Here is a 14040-nt window from a genome sequence, read left to right on the forward strand (position 1 = left end):
AGACCAGCTATGATGATGATGATATGTTAGCAATATTGGCCAAAAAAGAGAGAGAAAAATTAAAATAATCAAACCTCTTAATATTTTAGAATAATATGAGTGAAAGATGAAAACGACTCAACTGTCCATGCCTTTTGTGTAAACTCAATTTATACAAATACTTTTTACCTATATGAGAAATACAAAAACACAGTATCAAAATCCAAGTTATTTGAAATATCGGTACAAAATCACTCTCACTTGTGAATATGGATTATTTATTGTTGTATAATGTTATATTGCTCAATCCTCGAGTGCCATATACCTGAGGAGGCTAAAAGTTATATTGGTAAACAATTATTCAACGTACAAGCACCCGCCCATGAAATCAAACTTGCGGTCACATACACTAAGTTTTTGTCAATATCATGAAAATGTTATTTCGATATTAATTTTTTGAGCACACATTAAAAATTTCTAACGGATGCGTGATCCTTGGAGACAAGGTCATACTCATGCAGCCGGCACCTATGATGTACGAAATTACCGATGTTCCATACTTCATTTCTGTTTAGTTTTGGAACAAAGAAACCTCTCATATGTTTAGAAATGATGTAATATCTAGTTTTACGTACGTCGAGGCTAAGGGAGATGGTGATGAGAAATGAATGAAATGGTGAAATGAAGAAAGTAGGAGGAAACGTGAAAATCCCGAGAAAACCTACGCACACGGTATCTATCCACCAACAAAACTCAAATGGTGGAAACTTGGATAGAACCAGGGACCCCAGCATCAGGGGTTAACGCTCTACCACTGACCGGTACTTGTGCAAGACTCTTGGTCTTGGTCTTGGTCTTGCATCGGGATTCGTGGTCTTGGTCTTGGTCTTGCATGCAAGACTCCTGCAAAAACTGCAACACCAAGACTCTTGCGCTCATCACTATTCAGCACGGGGCCCACGGGCACGAGTTTTAGATCATCTGATGTAGATCTACTTAGGTATATAATAGACCTCCGTCACTTTACCTGAATCTAATTCTAAGTGAATAATGTAGACAACCAAATGAGCCACGGGCGCTCAATCTATGTATAATTAGTGTGTTATTTTTTCTTTATTTAGCAAAGCAGATTAAACAGGAATGACCCCTCAAAATTTTAACTCCCCCTTATTACACCCTAATAACAATGCTGTTAAGATTGTTCTGTTCTATGGAAAAATTATCCTTTAAAGCTGTCAGCTGAAATTTAATATGCTTTTACGTCAACTAGGCTACACAAATATAACTTACTAGAAAATATCTATGTAGTCACTGTACACTCACAGGTATACTGACATCCTGACACAGAATTACAATTCGATAAGTTCGGTTTGTCCGAACAGAATTATGTAATTTTTTCCACATGTTATGCGTAAACCAAACGGACCAGGGCTAAAATCGTACTCTCCACTGGTCTAGTAACTAGCACATACACCTTTGCTGTACAAGATCTTGCGCTCCATTCTCGGTGTTGATGACGTGCTGCAAGAAGAAAAAGAGGTTTACCAACTTTGTATTTCCTTTTGTTCTTTCTACTAGAGGTCTGCACGGGCTCGAGCCAGACTCGGGCCGTAAAGTTTTAAATATACAACCGTAACACAGCAACTGAAATGCGTGGGGCTGAGGGCGGGTAAGTTATTTCTATTAAGAAACCTAAAGCTTTTACTTATCTTTTTCCTAAGTTATCAGTATTGTCCGGGTATCGCTAAGTGGGGATCCAGAAAGGAGTCGCGGGGTCGCGCGCCCCTCCATGAGGAGTAAAATATATGTATAAATTAGTCCCTAATGAAGCGCTTCTTCAAAGGCTGTTGAAAAAAGTTTTCAAATTTATCTCAAAAGGAAGATTTTGAAGACTTTCTCCATTCCTTGCAGATAATGTATGCGTTTCCAGTTCATGGTAATCCTAGTTTCCCTCGTGTTGAACGACATGACTTTCCTCAACGTCGCCTGCAGAAGGGCGAAGACAAATACGTATTACGAAGCACTGCAGTCCACATTTTGTTAGCGAATCAAATACCGAAAAATGTCTCAAGTTTATTTTTCAGACCTGCGCCCCCCTAAAAAATTCCTGGATCCGCCCCCGGTATCGGCTGTTGCCATTTAACTGCTAATAGTCATAGCGTAGCTTTTGAAATGTTTCAAACGTTCTTTGCATAAGGAACAGTTTTCATTATTGTCTTTTTCGCCCTTGCGCTTTGGAGCAATTGCTCCACTCGCTCCATTGTAATTACGCCACTTCTGCTTACCTTTTACACGAATTCAGCAGATAGTACAGTGATTGTAAGGTTATCCACAGCTCAAGTGAAACGATGAAAGGAAATGACTTACAAAGTAAATGCCACATCCAATCCCATGGTCTTCCAGGAGAAATGTTGCTATTAATGACATTTTTTTCTTCTTCCTTCCTTGCTGGTTTGTGATACTAAACAACCAGTTATACTGTATACGAGTACATATATAGGCCTGTATACGTATTTTCGAAACCAATTTTAAGGATAATTTCTGACGTAATGAAAGTTAATAACATTAGTTTATAATACTTTTCATAAAACCAAATGCGTTGTTCGAGATAATGTCTAAATCCTACAAAATGAACTTTCATTAATCATTTAAAAATGTATTACATTTTTTTTTACTTTGCTTGTGTATGGAAGATGTCTCGAACAGAATGTGAAAGATGATTTAAATAAACTATTTCAGTCCTAAAACAATATATTTAATTCAGTGTAGTGATTGTGGGAATTAACTCATAAAAGTATCTTAAGGCACACATACACATACACAGAGATGTTTTTTATTGATTGATATTTCCGATTTAGCTTAGCAATAGTGATGAGCGCAAGAGATTTGGTCTTGCAGTGTCTGCAAGAGTCTTGCATACAAGACCAAGACCAGGAATCCCGATGCAAGACCAAGACCAACCATACCTGCAAGACCAAGACCAAGACCCTTGTGCAAGAGTCTTGCACATTGTGCAAGAGTCTTGTGCAAGAGTCTTTCATTCATTTCTCATCATCACTGTCTCTCTTAGTATCGGTGCATAATCCTGGAACGTTAAACTAGATATTTCATTTCACTTCATTTCAAAACATATTAGTGGTGTTCTTCTTCCAAAACTAACCAGAGATGTAGTATTGAACACCGGTAATTCCGTACATCATAGATGCCGAATGCATGGGCATGGCCTTGGCTTCGAGGCTCAAGCATCCGTTAGAATTTTTTAATGTGTGCTCATAAAATTAATATCAAATTATGTGCTCATTTTCATGACATTGACAAAAACTTAGTTCATTTGGCTGCAAGTTTACTTTCATGGGATGCTTATGCGTTAAAAATTGAAGCCGTGACTTCCATGACCACACAAGTCCAGCTGCAGAGATATTGAGAAACTCAACAAAAACTGAATATTTGTGGGAAATGTAAACTTGGACATCAGATTTTTTACATACTTACTGGCATTTGCTATTCAGCAAAGTGTAAGTATTAAAAAATCTGATTTTTAAATTCACATTTGCAACAAACATTCAGTTTTTATTGAGCTTCTCAATATCTCTGTAGCTGGACTTGTGTGGTCATGGAAGTCACGGCTTCAACTTTTTTATCTATATCGTCGCATGAGAGCCAGAGCAACGTAACCCCATTTTCGTAGGTTTACAGGCGAGAGGATAAAAATATTGTTTTCTTAGAAAGATGTGTTTTTAATAAGATAATAATTGAGCTACATTATAATAGATGATTGACAAGGAGAACAGATGGCGTTACTTTACATTTACACCGATAGGGTCTTTCAAAATTATGTCCAAACATGAACAAAACGAAAACCGCATTTTTGTAGTTACGTTCCTCTAGTTCTCATGCGACGATATAACAAATCAATGTATGTATACGGCACATGGAAAATTGAGCGATATAACATTATACAACAATAAATAATCCATATTCACAAGTGAGAGTGATTTTGTACAGTTATTTCAAATAACTTGGAGTTTGATGGTGTTACTTTGTATTTCTAATATAGGTCAAACGTATTTATATAAATTGAGTTTACACAACAGACATAGTCGTTGAGTCGTTTTCAGTTCTCACTCAAGTTATTCTAAAATATTAAGAGGTTTGATTATAATCATTATTATTTTAATTTTTTCTTTCTTTTTTGGCCAATATGGCTAAATATATCATCATCATTATAACTATTCTACCATTATTGGCAGGTGATTTGCCTTAACTAAAAAGCTTCGATGTACGATGGTCCCCATCTAGTATCTTCGTCTTAACGTAGCAGTTTTCTATACGTTTCATAAAAAGAGCATGTTAGAAGAACTACTTTTGGACAGACTGTTAGGAGTACATTTAATTTGTATAACAGAGCACTGGTTACAATCAGGGTGCTTAGAATACCTAGGCATTCCTCAATTTGAGCTAAGAGCACAATACTGCAGACATAATAGAGATAGAGGAGGGGCTTGTATATATGCAAAAAGGGACCTAAAAACGAGAGAATGTACTAGGTTTAAATATTTAAATGTAGAAAAACACTTTGAAAGTTGTGCATTAGAAATTGTAGATTATAACTTTGTAATTGTATGTGTATATAGAACTCCTGACAGTGATATAGAAATCTTTATAAATAAGATGGACACCATACTAAATTATTTTATAAAAATCAAGAAGACTGTCGTAATTGTTGGGGATATCAACATAGATTTTTTACAGCCGATAAAACACGAGGTAGAACTTCTTCTAGATTCATTTAATATGGAGGCAGTTGTTAAAGTTCCCACACGAATCACAAAATGCTCCAAAAGTGCAATTGACCAGTTCATAGTGAGCAAACACCTTAACTACAACACAGTAGACGTCTTCAACAGTGGTTTTTCAGACCACCTTGCCCAAGTACTCGATATACATGTAACTCCCAATAAAAGTTTTTGTAATACAAGAACAAGTAATGTAACGTACAAAAGAAAATTTAATGATGAAAATATACAATATTTTAATCACCTCCTCAGGGAAGAAAATTGGAACGAGCTTTACTTGTATAACCAGGTCAATGAATCTTTCAGTTACTTCATTGACACCATAACATTCTATTTCAATCTAGCATTCCCTGTTGTAAAGTGTGTAACTTCAAGAAAACAGTCAAAACCCTGGGTAACACAAGGGATCAGAATAGCAAGTAAAATAATGAGACTTCTTAACAAGGCTAAAACACAAGGAAATCTATCACCATATACAGAGACATATTACAAAAGATATAAGAACATATATAAAGGAGTTCTGAAAGCAGCAAAACAGTTACACAATGACAAAATCATTAAAAAATCCGATAATAAGTCGAAGGCGTTGTGGAAACTAGTGCAAAGCGAGTTAAGTGTAAACACTCGTAATGATGACGGTAATTTAGAGGTAATTAAAAATGGCAACATAATTAAAGATCCTCGTACAATAGCTGACCTATTTAATAATTATTACAGCAACTTATCAAAAACGTACAATAGTGAGCTAGCAATGCCCACGAAAATTTTCTCAAAAACTTGCAACAATACAATTTATCTGCATCCAGTTACAAATGCAGAAATAATAAAAGTGGTGAATAAGATGAAAAGTAAATGGTCAGCTGGCGTAGACGGTATACCGCCAAGTATTGTAAAGAAAAGCATTAAATATATTGCTGACTCCCTGTGTTTCCTCATAAATATGACGTTCTTAAGTGGAGAATTCCCTAGTATATTAAAAATTGCAAAAGTAAAACCAATTTATAAAAAAGGCGACAAATCAGAGCTTGAAAATTATAGGCCTATTTCACTTCTCTCAACTTTTTCCAAAATTTTAGAAACCATAATGAGTATCCGGCTATCATCCTTTTTACTTAAACATGATCTAATTACACACGAGCAACATGGCTTCCTAAAAGGGAAATCAACGGAAACAGCAATATATAATTTTGTAGAAATTGTACATAAAAGTTTAGATTGTAAGGAGAAATGTATAGGTGTTTTCCTTGATCTTTCCAAAGCATTTGACTTAGTGTCACATAGAAATCTTCTTTCAAAGCTCCAAGATTATGGAATAAGAGGCATTGCGTCCAAATGGTTTAAATCGTATCTGGAAAATCGGCAGCAAGTAGTAGAAATTACATACAGTAACAAAGATACAAACCAAACTACATACTACACATCAGGAAAACAAAAAATATCATGTGGAGTGCCACAGGGATCCGTATTAGGTCCATTATTATTTTTGATATACATTAACGATCTACCATGTAATATTGCTCCAGCAGAACTATCCCTTTATGCAGACGATGCTAATATCATAGTAAAAGGGAACACAAATGAGGATGTTGAAGGTAATGCAAATGAAATCATTCATAAACTATCTCAGTGGATTAAAGAAAATAAGCTTAAATTAAACATTGAAAAGACACAAGCAATCAATTTTCATCATATCCGCAACAAACATACGCAGCCTGTTAATATTTCAATTGAAAATAACGGAATAGACTATGTGAACTCCACTAAGTTCTTAGGAATCTGGATAGATAAAAATCTCTCCTGGGATGTACAAATAACTAAACTTGGTAAAAAATTAAATCAAATTTATTTCGCAATTAAAGTACTCAAAAATGTTTTAAAAGAGTCTACTTTAAAAACAATTTACTTTGGATTATTCCAGTCAAATTTAACATATGGCATTATATTTTGGGGAAATACACACAAAGCCAAGGTAATTTTTACAATACAGAAACGAATAATAAGAATGATGGCGGCTGCTAAACCAAAAGATCACTGCAAACCAATATTTAAAAAAATTCGTATACTCCCAGTACCTTGTTTGTACATTTTAAATCTACTGATATTTGTAAAGAGACATTTAGAAGGTGTTCTTACGCGGGTAGAAGAAAAACATGATCATGATACAAGAAACAAACAAAACTTTTCCATTGTAGAACACAGAACCGTATTATATGAAAAAGGGTGTAAATACGCAGGTATCATGCTATACAATAAACTTCCCAAAGATATAAAGACTCAAAAATCTGTTGCTAAATTTAAAAAAGAACTACAGAAATATTTACTAAAACATTGCTTTTACTCGATAGAGGAATACATGAATTGCTAACAAAAAAGAAAAACTACATTATCTATAGTAACCACTGTCGTTGCTTGTTTTTAGCATTTGATATATGTTCAAGGATTTCTACATACACTGCAAGTAATAATTACTCTTACTTTATTTTTAATAATATCATGCAAAATGTAATGGATAAGATGTAAGGTGTAATGTTTAATTATTAACCTAGTGTGTGTAATTTTCATTATTATTGTTCTTTTTACTTTTGTGTTTATATATAAATGACGTGTCCACTTCATATGCATTGCAATCAGTGCTAAATGTATGAAAAAAGGACGAAATAAATACAATACAATACAATACCTTTCTTTAACTATAGTCTCTTCGTCCCCTCCTTCTCTTTCCTTCCATCATAGCCTGTAGCACGTTCCTCATAATATAGTTCCTCATCTGCCAATGTTCCAACCAGTTCCTCTTCCTCCTCTTAATTACATCTAAAATTCTTTTTTCTTCCCTACTGCTACTATTTCTAACTCCTCATTCGTTTTCCATTCAATCCATCTAATTCTTTCCTTTTTTCTCCATGCCCACGTTTTAAAAATCTCCATTTTTTCATCGCTATTGCGTGATGTCCATGTTTCTGCCCCATAGAGTACATATTGGAATCAGTAAAACAAAATCTCAATATTTAATTAGAAGTGTGTTCAATACAAAGATTAGGTAATCGTACTTGAAAATAGAAAAAAAATCTGACGTCTTTAGAGTGTAAAAAGATTTGCAATTCATAGTATTTCAGTAATCTATACCGTCTTGATTTTCTTTCATGTGTCTCAGAGGTAGGCTCTCCAGTGGAGTATTGGATCTGTGAAAAATATAAAAGATTACAAAACGTTGTGATTTATAAGTAGTGAAGCGTGGGCACTCATTGAAGATTATCGCCAATGTTGTACAGTACCACCATATTTACACGAAGGTAAAATATTACATTTAGAAACATACATTGTATTTCCGCTCTATTGGCGCATTGTAGAATTTATTATCTCTTGTATCCATAGTAAAATTTACCTATGAAAAGCTTGAGATTTCTTAAATGCATGACTTGCAAGACTCTTGCATGCAAGATCAAGACCAAGACGGGGTGTGCAAGACCAAGACCAAGGATTCCAGTGCAAGACCAAGACCAAGACTGGATGTGCAAGACCAAGACCAAGACCACCCGGGTCTTGGTCTTGCGTTTGCTCATCACTACTTAGCAACTGTTTACGTCTCATACAGTTACTACATTATGTCCCACTGTTAATTTTTCATTTCAGATTGCTCCTCTATGATGATGAGCATCCCTTAAGCCAAGTATCTGCTGAGATGGATAGTTTGATTAACAGTGCTTTATGGTGTCTGCATCATATGGGTATTTCCATACCTGAATCCTACAGGAAAATGTTTGGTTAAAATGTATATATGCAGCATTACATGCATAAATTATTAATTGTATAAGAGTATAAATAATTTGAATCAGTAATAAATTAATAATTAATTGTATATTTTATAATATATGAACATTTAATAAATATGCATTAATGGAAGGTTGTTTTTATTAAGGCTCTTACGAGAGAATTACGGGAAAACACACATCGACAGGCATTTTCGCCGATCCCAAGAGGTTCATCCAATACATGGCTGAAGTAGCACTCTTATTGGTCACATACGAATGACGTCACAAAGATTCAAGTTCAACTTGCTACTATTCTTGCTGCTTTAATTTCTCTGATTCGTGTGTGTGTGCGTGTTAAAAAAAAAAAAAAAGAGAGAAGAGGTTATCAATAGGCACCCTATTATTACTTGTGAAATAAACTGCATTATAATTCTTGATTTATATTCACTTCTTAGGCGGTACAAATAAATTATCCTTAAATAAGTCTTCGTCCAAATATGTTTTAAAAAATGCACTTCACATGAATGTTATTATTGTCTACAGTTTTAACATTTTTATTAGATCACAGAGACAACATTCAGGAGCGTCATTTCAGATTTTGCTTGGGTGGGACAAGACCCCTTGATATAAGTAAAATTTCGCGTTTTTCACTGATTTACTACTATTCTATTGATAAAATCTATATACACCTCAAACTCAGGGGGGGCAAATGCCCCTCCCTGCTCCCCCTAAATGACGCCCCTGACAACATTAGCTGATCGTACTCACAATGAATATAGGCCTACTGGCTTTTGCAGAAATCGCGCACTTTGTAATGCAACATCTTTTGATTTCAAATTTAGAATATATACAGAACTTGGGTTCCACTCAATTGATGATGTAAAATTGAAAACGTCTTGATCTTGTTACTTTTACCATGTACAAAAATGTTTCTGAGATTAACTTTACATTACACGCTCCAGTTCGTCTTCATTTGCATCCAAAAGTAGGTCTGGTTTAGAAGTATTTTGCGGCAAATAACGTTGCAGTGTCGCTATTGATATGCCATGCTCAGTTCAATTGCACGAGAAATGCCCACTAACTTTAGCTAGATGGCCATTATTAGCTAGCATTCTTTATGAACCACATAAGATTACCAACTGGAACATACAATGCAAATTGCATTATATTTCGTTGGAGTTTAGCATCCCTTTCAACACCAAGGTGAGACATGGATCTACTGCTTCACGTGGAATCCGAACCACATGGGATTACGCCGGGAATCGAATCCGGATCTCCTAGGCTAAAGACACGTACGTTAACGATATAGCCACGAGATAGTTCCAGACAATGTAAAGTTAACCCTGCTTTTCTTTAGAATGAATATACCTGGGTCAACTTTACATCGCATTAAACTTTAAACCAGTGGTTCCCAAGGGCCAGCCTTCTGAAGAGGACTTGAAGAACAAGCGAGGGATCACAAGCTGACTACAGAAATAACTATAAAATTGTCAATAAACTTAGCATATAGTTCATTCTATTGGACAAAATAGGAAGTACAAAAGCCTCGAAGAACAAAGAATTAAAACTAGTAAATGACGACAGTAAACAGTATTACATATTTGGTGATACTTTTAAACAATAGGCTATTAAGAAATTAAAACTCGATTTTCTCAATAAGCTCATTTTAAGATATTTTTTGTTTTCTCCCGACATCATCTATATTTGTCACACTTGTGTTACTTTAGTGGTTTTACAGTGTTCTAATACGAAATTAAGCAGGGATTCCGCCAGGATTTTTGTTTTGGGATGTAAAGTCAAAATTAGGAAGGTGTAAATGGTTTGCACGGTTCGTATCGAATTTTGACTAAAAAATTTGAAGTTGGGAGTTCTTTCAAGAATATGAGGCCACTCCCCCATTTACAGGGGAGGGGGATTTACCGGAAATCTTCTAGTAAGATGTTAATATCGTACAATGTCATAAATAGGGTGAAACTGGAGCAGACAAAATTTTAGTGGCCAGATCTAGTACTCTTTTTCTGCATAGAAATATTTTTGCTCGGTGGTCACACTGGGCACATCTGAAATAGAAAGACCCTAGTGATAGTTCTTGACGAAGATCATCCCGATAATCATTCTATCGTTACAAGCTTTGAACAAACAAAATTGTACGTGGTACATATTTTAAGTTCTCTTTCCTTAGGTTGTAGCGTTAAAATGTTACCTGTTTGACGGAGCTGCAAAAGGAAACGCACATGGCCATGGTCTTCATTCAATATCTGCTTTCGCATCATGATTCTATGCCAATTATCACAATTTGAACATGAATTTTCCGTTTCGTTGACGCAAACTGTTACTGAAAGTATCCTCTTGAAACGAATCGCATGAGTCAAAGAATGGAAGCATCCTACACATCCAACACCACCTACTACCACTATTATTATTATTATTATTATTATTATTATTATTATTATTATTATTATTATTATTATTATTATTTTAGTTTAACATCCCATGTCTATGCACTTAGGCTACGGGTGATGTTGAAATGAGTGATAACGGTGGAATTAAGTAAGTGAGGACAAAAGGGAGAACCTCGAAAAAACCCATACACACGATGAATCTACACGCACCAGAGATATGACCTCTAACTTAGTATTACAAAAATGTTAATCCTTTTCTTTGATTGTCTTGCCCAGGGTATTTGCCAGAAATGTTCTTCAAGGAGGGTGTAATGAATTGGAGAGGGTGTGTGGATTGTAATGATATGTTTTATGTAAGAAAGGCCAGTTCGTAAGCGTACTTTTTCTTAAAACTACAAAACATTACAAATTTAACCTAACCTCGGCAAAAGATTGCATTATTTGCTTTAGTTATAAATAGAAGAAAAAATACTTTCCTTTTACTTTTATTTGCTATTGTATGAACACTTTTTCTTATTCTCACTCTCACCACACACAGACATGGAATCGTCCAATTCCAAAATGGCTCCTGTCCATTTACCGCAAATCCCAGAAAAGTTAGAAAAAATATAGGATTTGCATGTTTTGTAGAACTGGGAATACTTCAGTGTGTTCATGTGAAAAACTTCAACATCCTCAAATATTTCCAGTTCTATAAAACGCATCGATCCCACAGTTTTTCTCGCTTTTCTGTAGAGATGCAAGGGCTCGGAAAAAAACCGGCTTTTTAAGAAAAAAACTCGGTTTTTTCTGCTTCGCTTTTTTGCTTCGGAAATTTTGGGCTTTTTTGAAAATTTTGCTTTAAACTGATAAAGCAGACTTTGTTTCGCTTCTCTACAACAAAAAACTCATTTAATTAGTGGTTGATGCAGATAATAATGTGAAACTTAAAAAATAAACCATAAATTTCAAAAAGATTTTTTAAAATTCTTAACATATTTACATTGTGAATTACAAAGGATTAACCAATACATGTAATAGTAGTTTAACCTCTTATATACAATAAGTACTTTAAAAAATGATAACAAAAATAACTAGCAAAATTGTATGTAGTATTTTTACTTCAATATATCACACACCCTCTTTTTGAAGGAAAATAAAGAAAAACATGAGAGAAATCTGCACATCAAGAGCTTCGTTTCGGATGGTTCTGTACATTCTTGATATTTTTCAGTTAAGTTTCAACTTTCAATTGTATATTTCGAACAAAATTTTCACTGATTGATCACATACGTAATAATCTGTTACCACCTATCAGGTGCTTCGGATCTGCAAAATCGGTAAAGCTCCAAATTATGTAATGCACTCACTGTTTCTTAAGCTTGTTCAGAATCGGGAAAGTATCGAATTTTCTGTTCATGGATCATATACGTAATAGACGGTTCATCTGAGCGTACGGTTTCCTAGACTGTAGAATATATACACTATCACGGTTTCCCAGTCCTGAAGGTTTCTGAATTTTTAACAAGTAAATTCAACATATCGTTACGAAACTTTTTTTTTTTTTTTTTTTTTTTTTACAAAAACGAAAAACTATGGAACACATTTAAAAAAGACTGGAAGAATCAATCAGTGTTTCAATTCACAAGAAAGACGACAAAATTGATTGTAATAATTATCGATGCATTTCTCTTTATATTCTATTAATAAGATTGACCCCATACGCACATGAAATTATTGGAGATTATCAGTGTGGATTTAGTCGAAATCGATCAGACATTTACCATTCGACAAATACTCGAAAAGAAATGGGAATATATTACCCAGTACATCACCTGTTTATTGATTTTAGAAAGGCTTACAACTCGGTTAGGAGGGAAACATTGTCTTACAGAATTTGGAATACTGAAAAAGCTGGATTTATTAAGTGTTTAAATGAATCCCAGAGTAAAGTCCGAGTAGAAAAATGCGAGCTTCCACGTCGAGATTGACCTGAAACAAGGATATGCGTATCGACGTTCTTATTCAGCTTTGTTCCGGAGTACACTATAAGAAAAATCGAAGATAGGAACCAGGGCCTAGAGTTGAATGGTATTCACTAGGTTATGGTATATGCTGATAATGTAAATTTGATCGGAGAACAGTCGAAATAAATGCAGAGGCCTTATTAAACGCTTGCAGGGACATGAGTAAATGCAGACAAGGAAGTTCACAAGGATCGTAATACGACAAATTATGAATGCGTTAAAATATCAATTAATACTTTCGACACCGTGGGTACTTTTTTTCATATCTTGGATCAGTATTACCAGACCAAAATCATACTCACAAAGAAATTAAATGTTGACCGAAGTCAGGAATTTCTTGTTATTATTCAGTTTAAAATATTTTGTCGTGAAGAGTTCTGTCAAGGAATTTAAAGCTTAAAATATATAAAATGATAATCATGCCTGTTATGCTTTATGGTTGTGAAACATGGTCGCTTACGCTGAGGGAAGAGCGCAGACTGAAATTATTTGAGAATAAAATTCTTAGACGAATATTTGGACCCAAGAGGAACAAGAACGGGGAATGGCGGAAACTTCATAAGGAGGAACTACATAATTTATACGGTTTACCAAACATCGTTAGTCATCAAGTCTAGGAGGCTCAGGTGGGCAAGTCATGTAATCAGAATAGAAGAAAGTAGGGACGCTTTCGAAGTTTTAACTGGAAATTCAATCGAGAAACGTCCGTTAGGAAAACCTAGGCTCAGGTGGGAGGACAATATTAAGATGCATCTCGCAGAAATAGGAATACAGAGTAAAAACTGGATTGAATTGGATAAGGACAGAAGTCAATGGAGAGCTTTTGTAGCCATAGAGAAAGAGAGAGAGGGAATACATTTTAGTTAAGCACAACTGCACAAGAAACATGAGTGAGTGGTTAGCTTTCGCGCTTCTATTGTGAAGTCCGGGATTCAACCCCGCATTCGACCATTTTGACAAAAGTTTTTCTTAATTCCATCTGTGAATGTAAAAATAGTACGTGTACTGTGAATCTTGGCTGACTTCCTTTCTAATCGTTTTTAAATCTGTTTTATTACTAATTACCAGCAGTGATGGATTTGTGAAGAGGTTAGGGTGGGGATGTCTT

At 34.8% G+C, this 14040-nt stretch overlaps 1 protein-coding gene across 2 annotated transcripts in view; it reads left to right on the top strand.

Moving 5' to 3' along the window:
- The window catches only part of LOC145693999 (acylamino-acid-releasing enzyme-like), an 86137-nt gene extending 77535 nt beyond the window's left edge, over window positions 1-8602 (top strand). For both annotated transcript variants that reach the window (XM_081770143.1, XM_081770144.1), the window contains exon 13: window positions 8406-8602. In XM_081770143.1, coding sequence (XP_081626269.1) covers window positions 8406-8541 — 136 coding nt within the window. In that variant the 3' untranslated portion in view covers window positions 8542-8602. The remainder of the gene's footprint in view (window positions 1-8405) is intronic.
- Window positions 8603-14040: the final 5438 nt, after the last annotated feature.

The sequence above is a fragment of the Thermobia domestica genome, chromosome 9 (genome assembly GCF_964235325.1).
Source record: "Thermobia domestica chromosome 9, izTheDome1.hap1.1, whole genome shotgun sequence".
In the NCBI taxonomy this organism is placed as follows: domain Eukaryota; kingdom Metazoa; phylum Arthropoda; class Insecta; order Zygentoma; family Lepismatidae; genus Thermobia; species Thermobia domestica.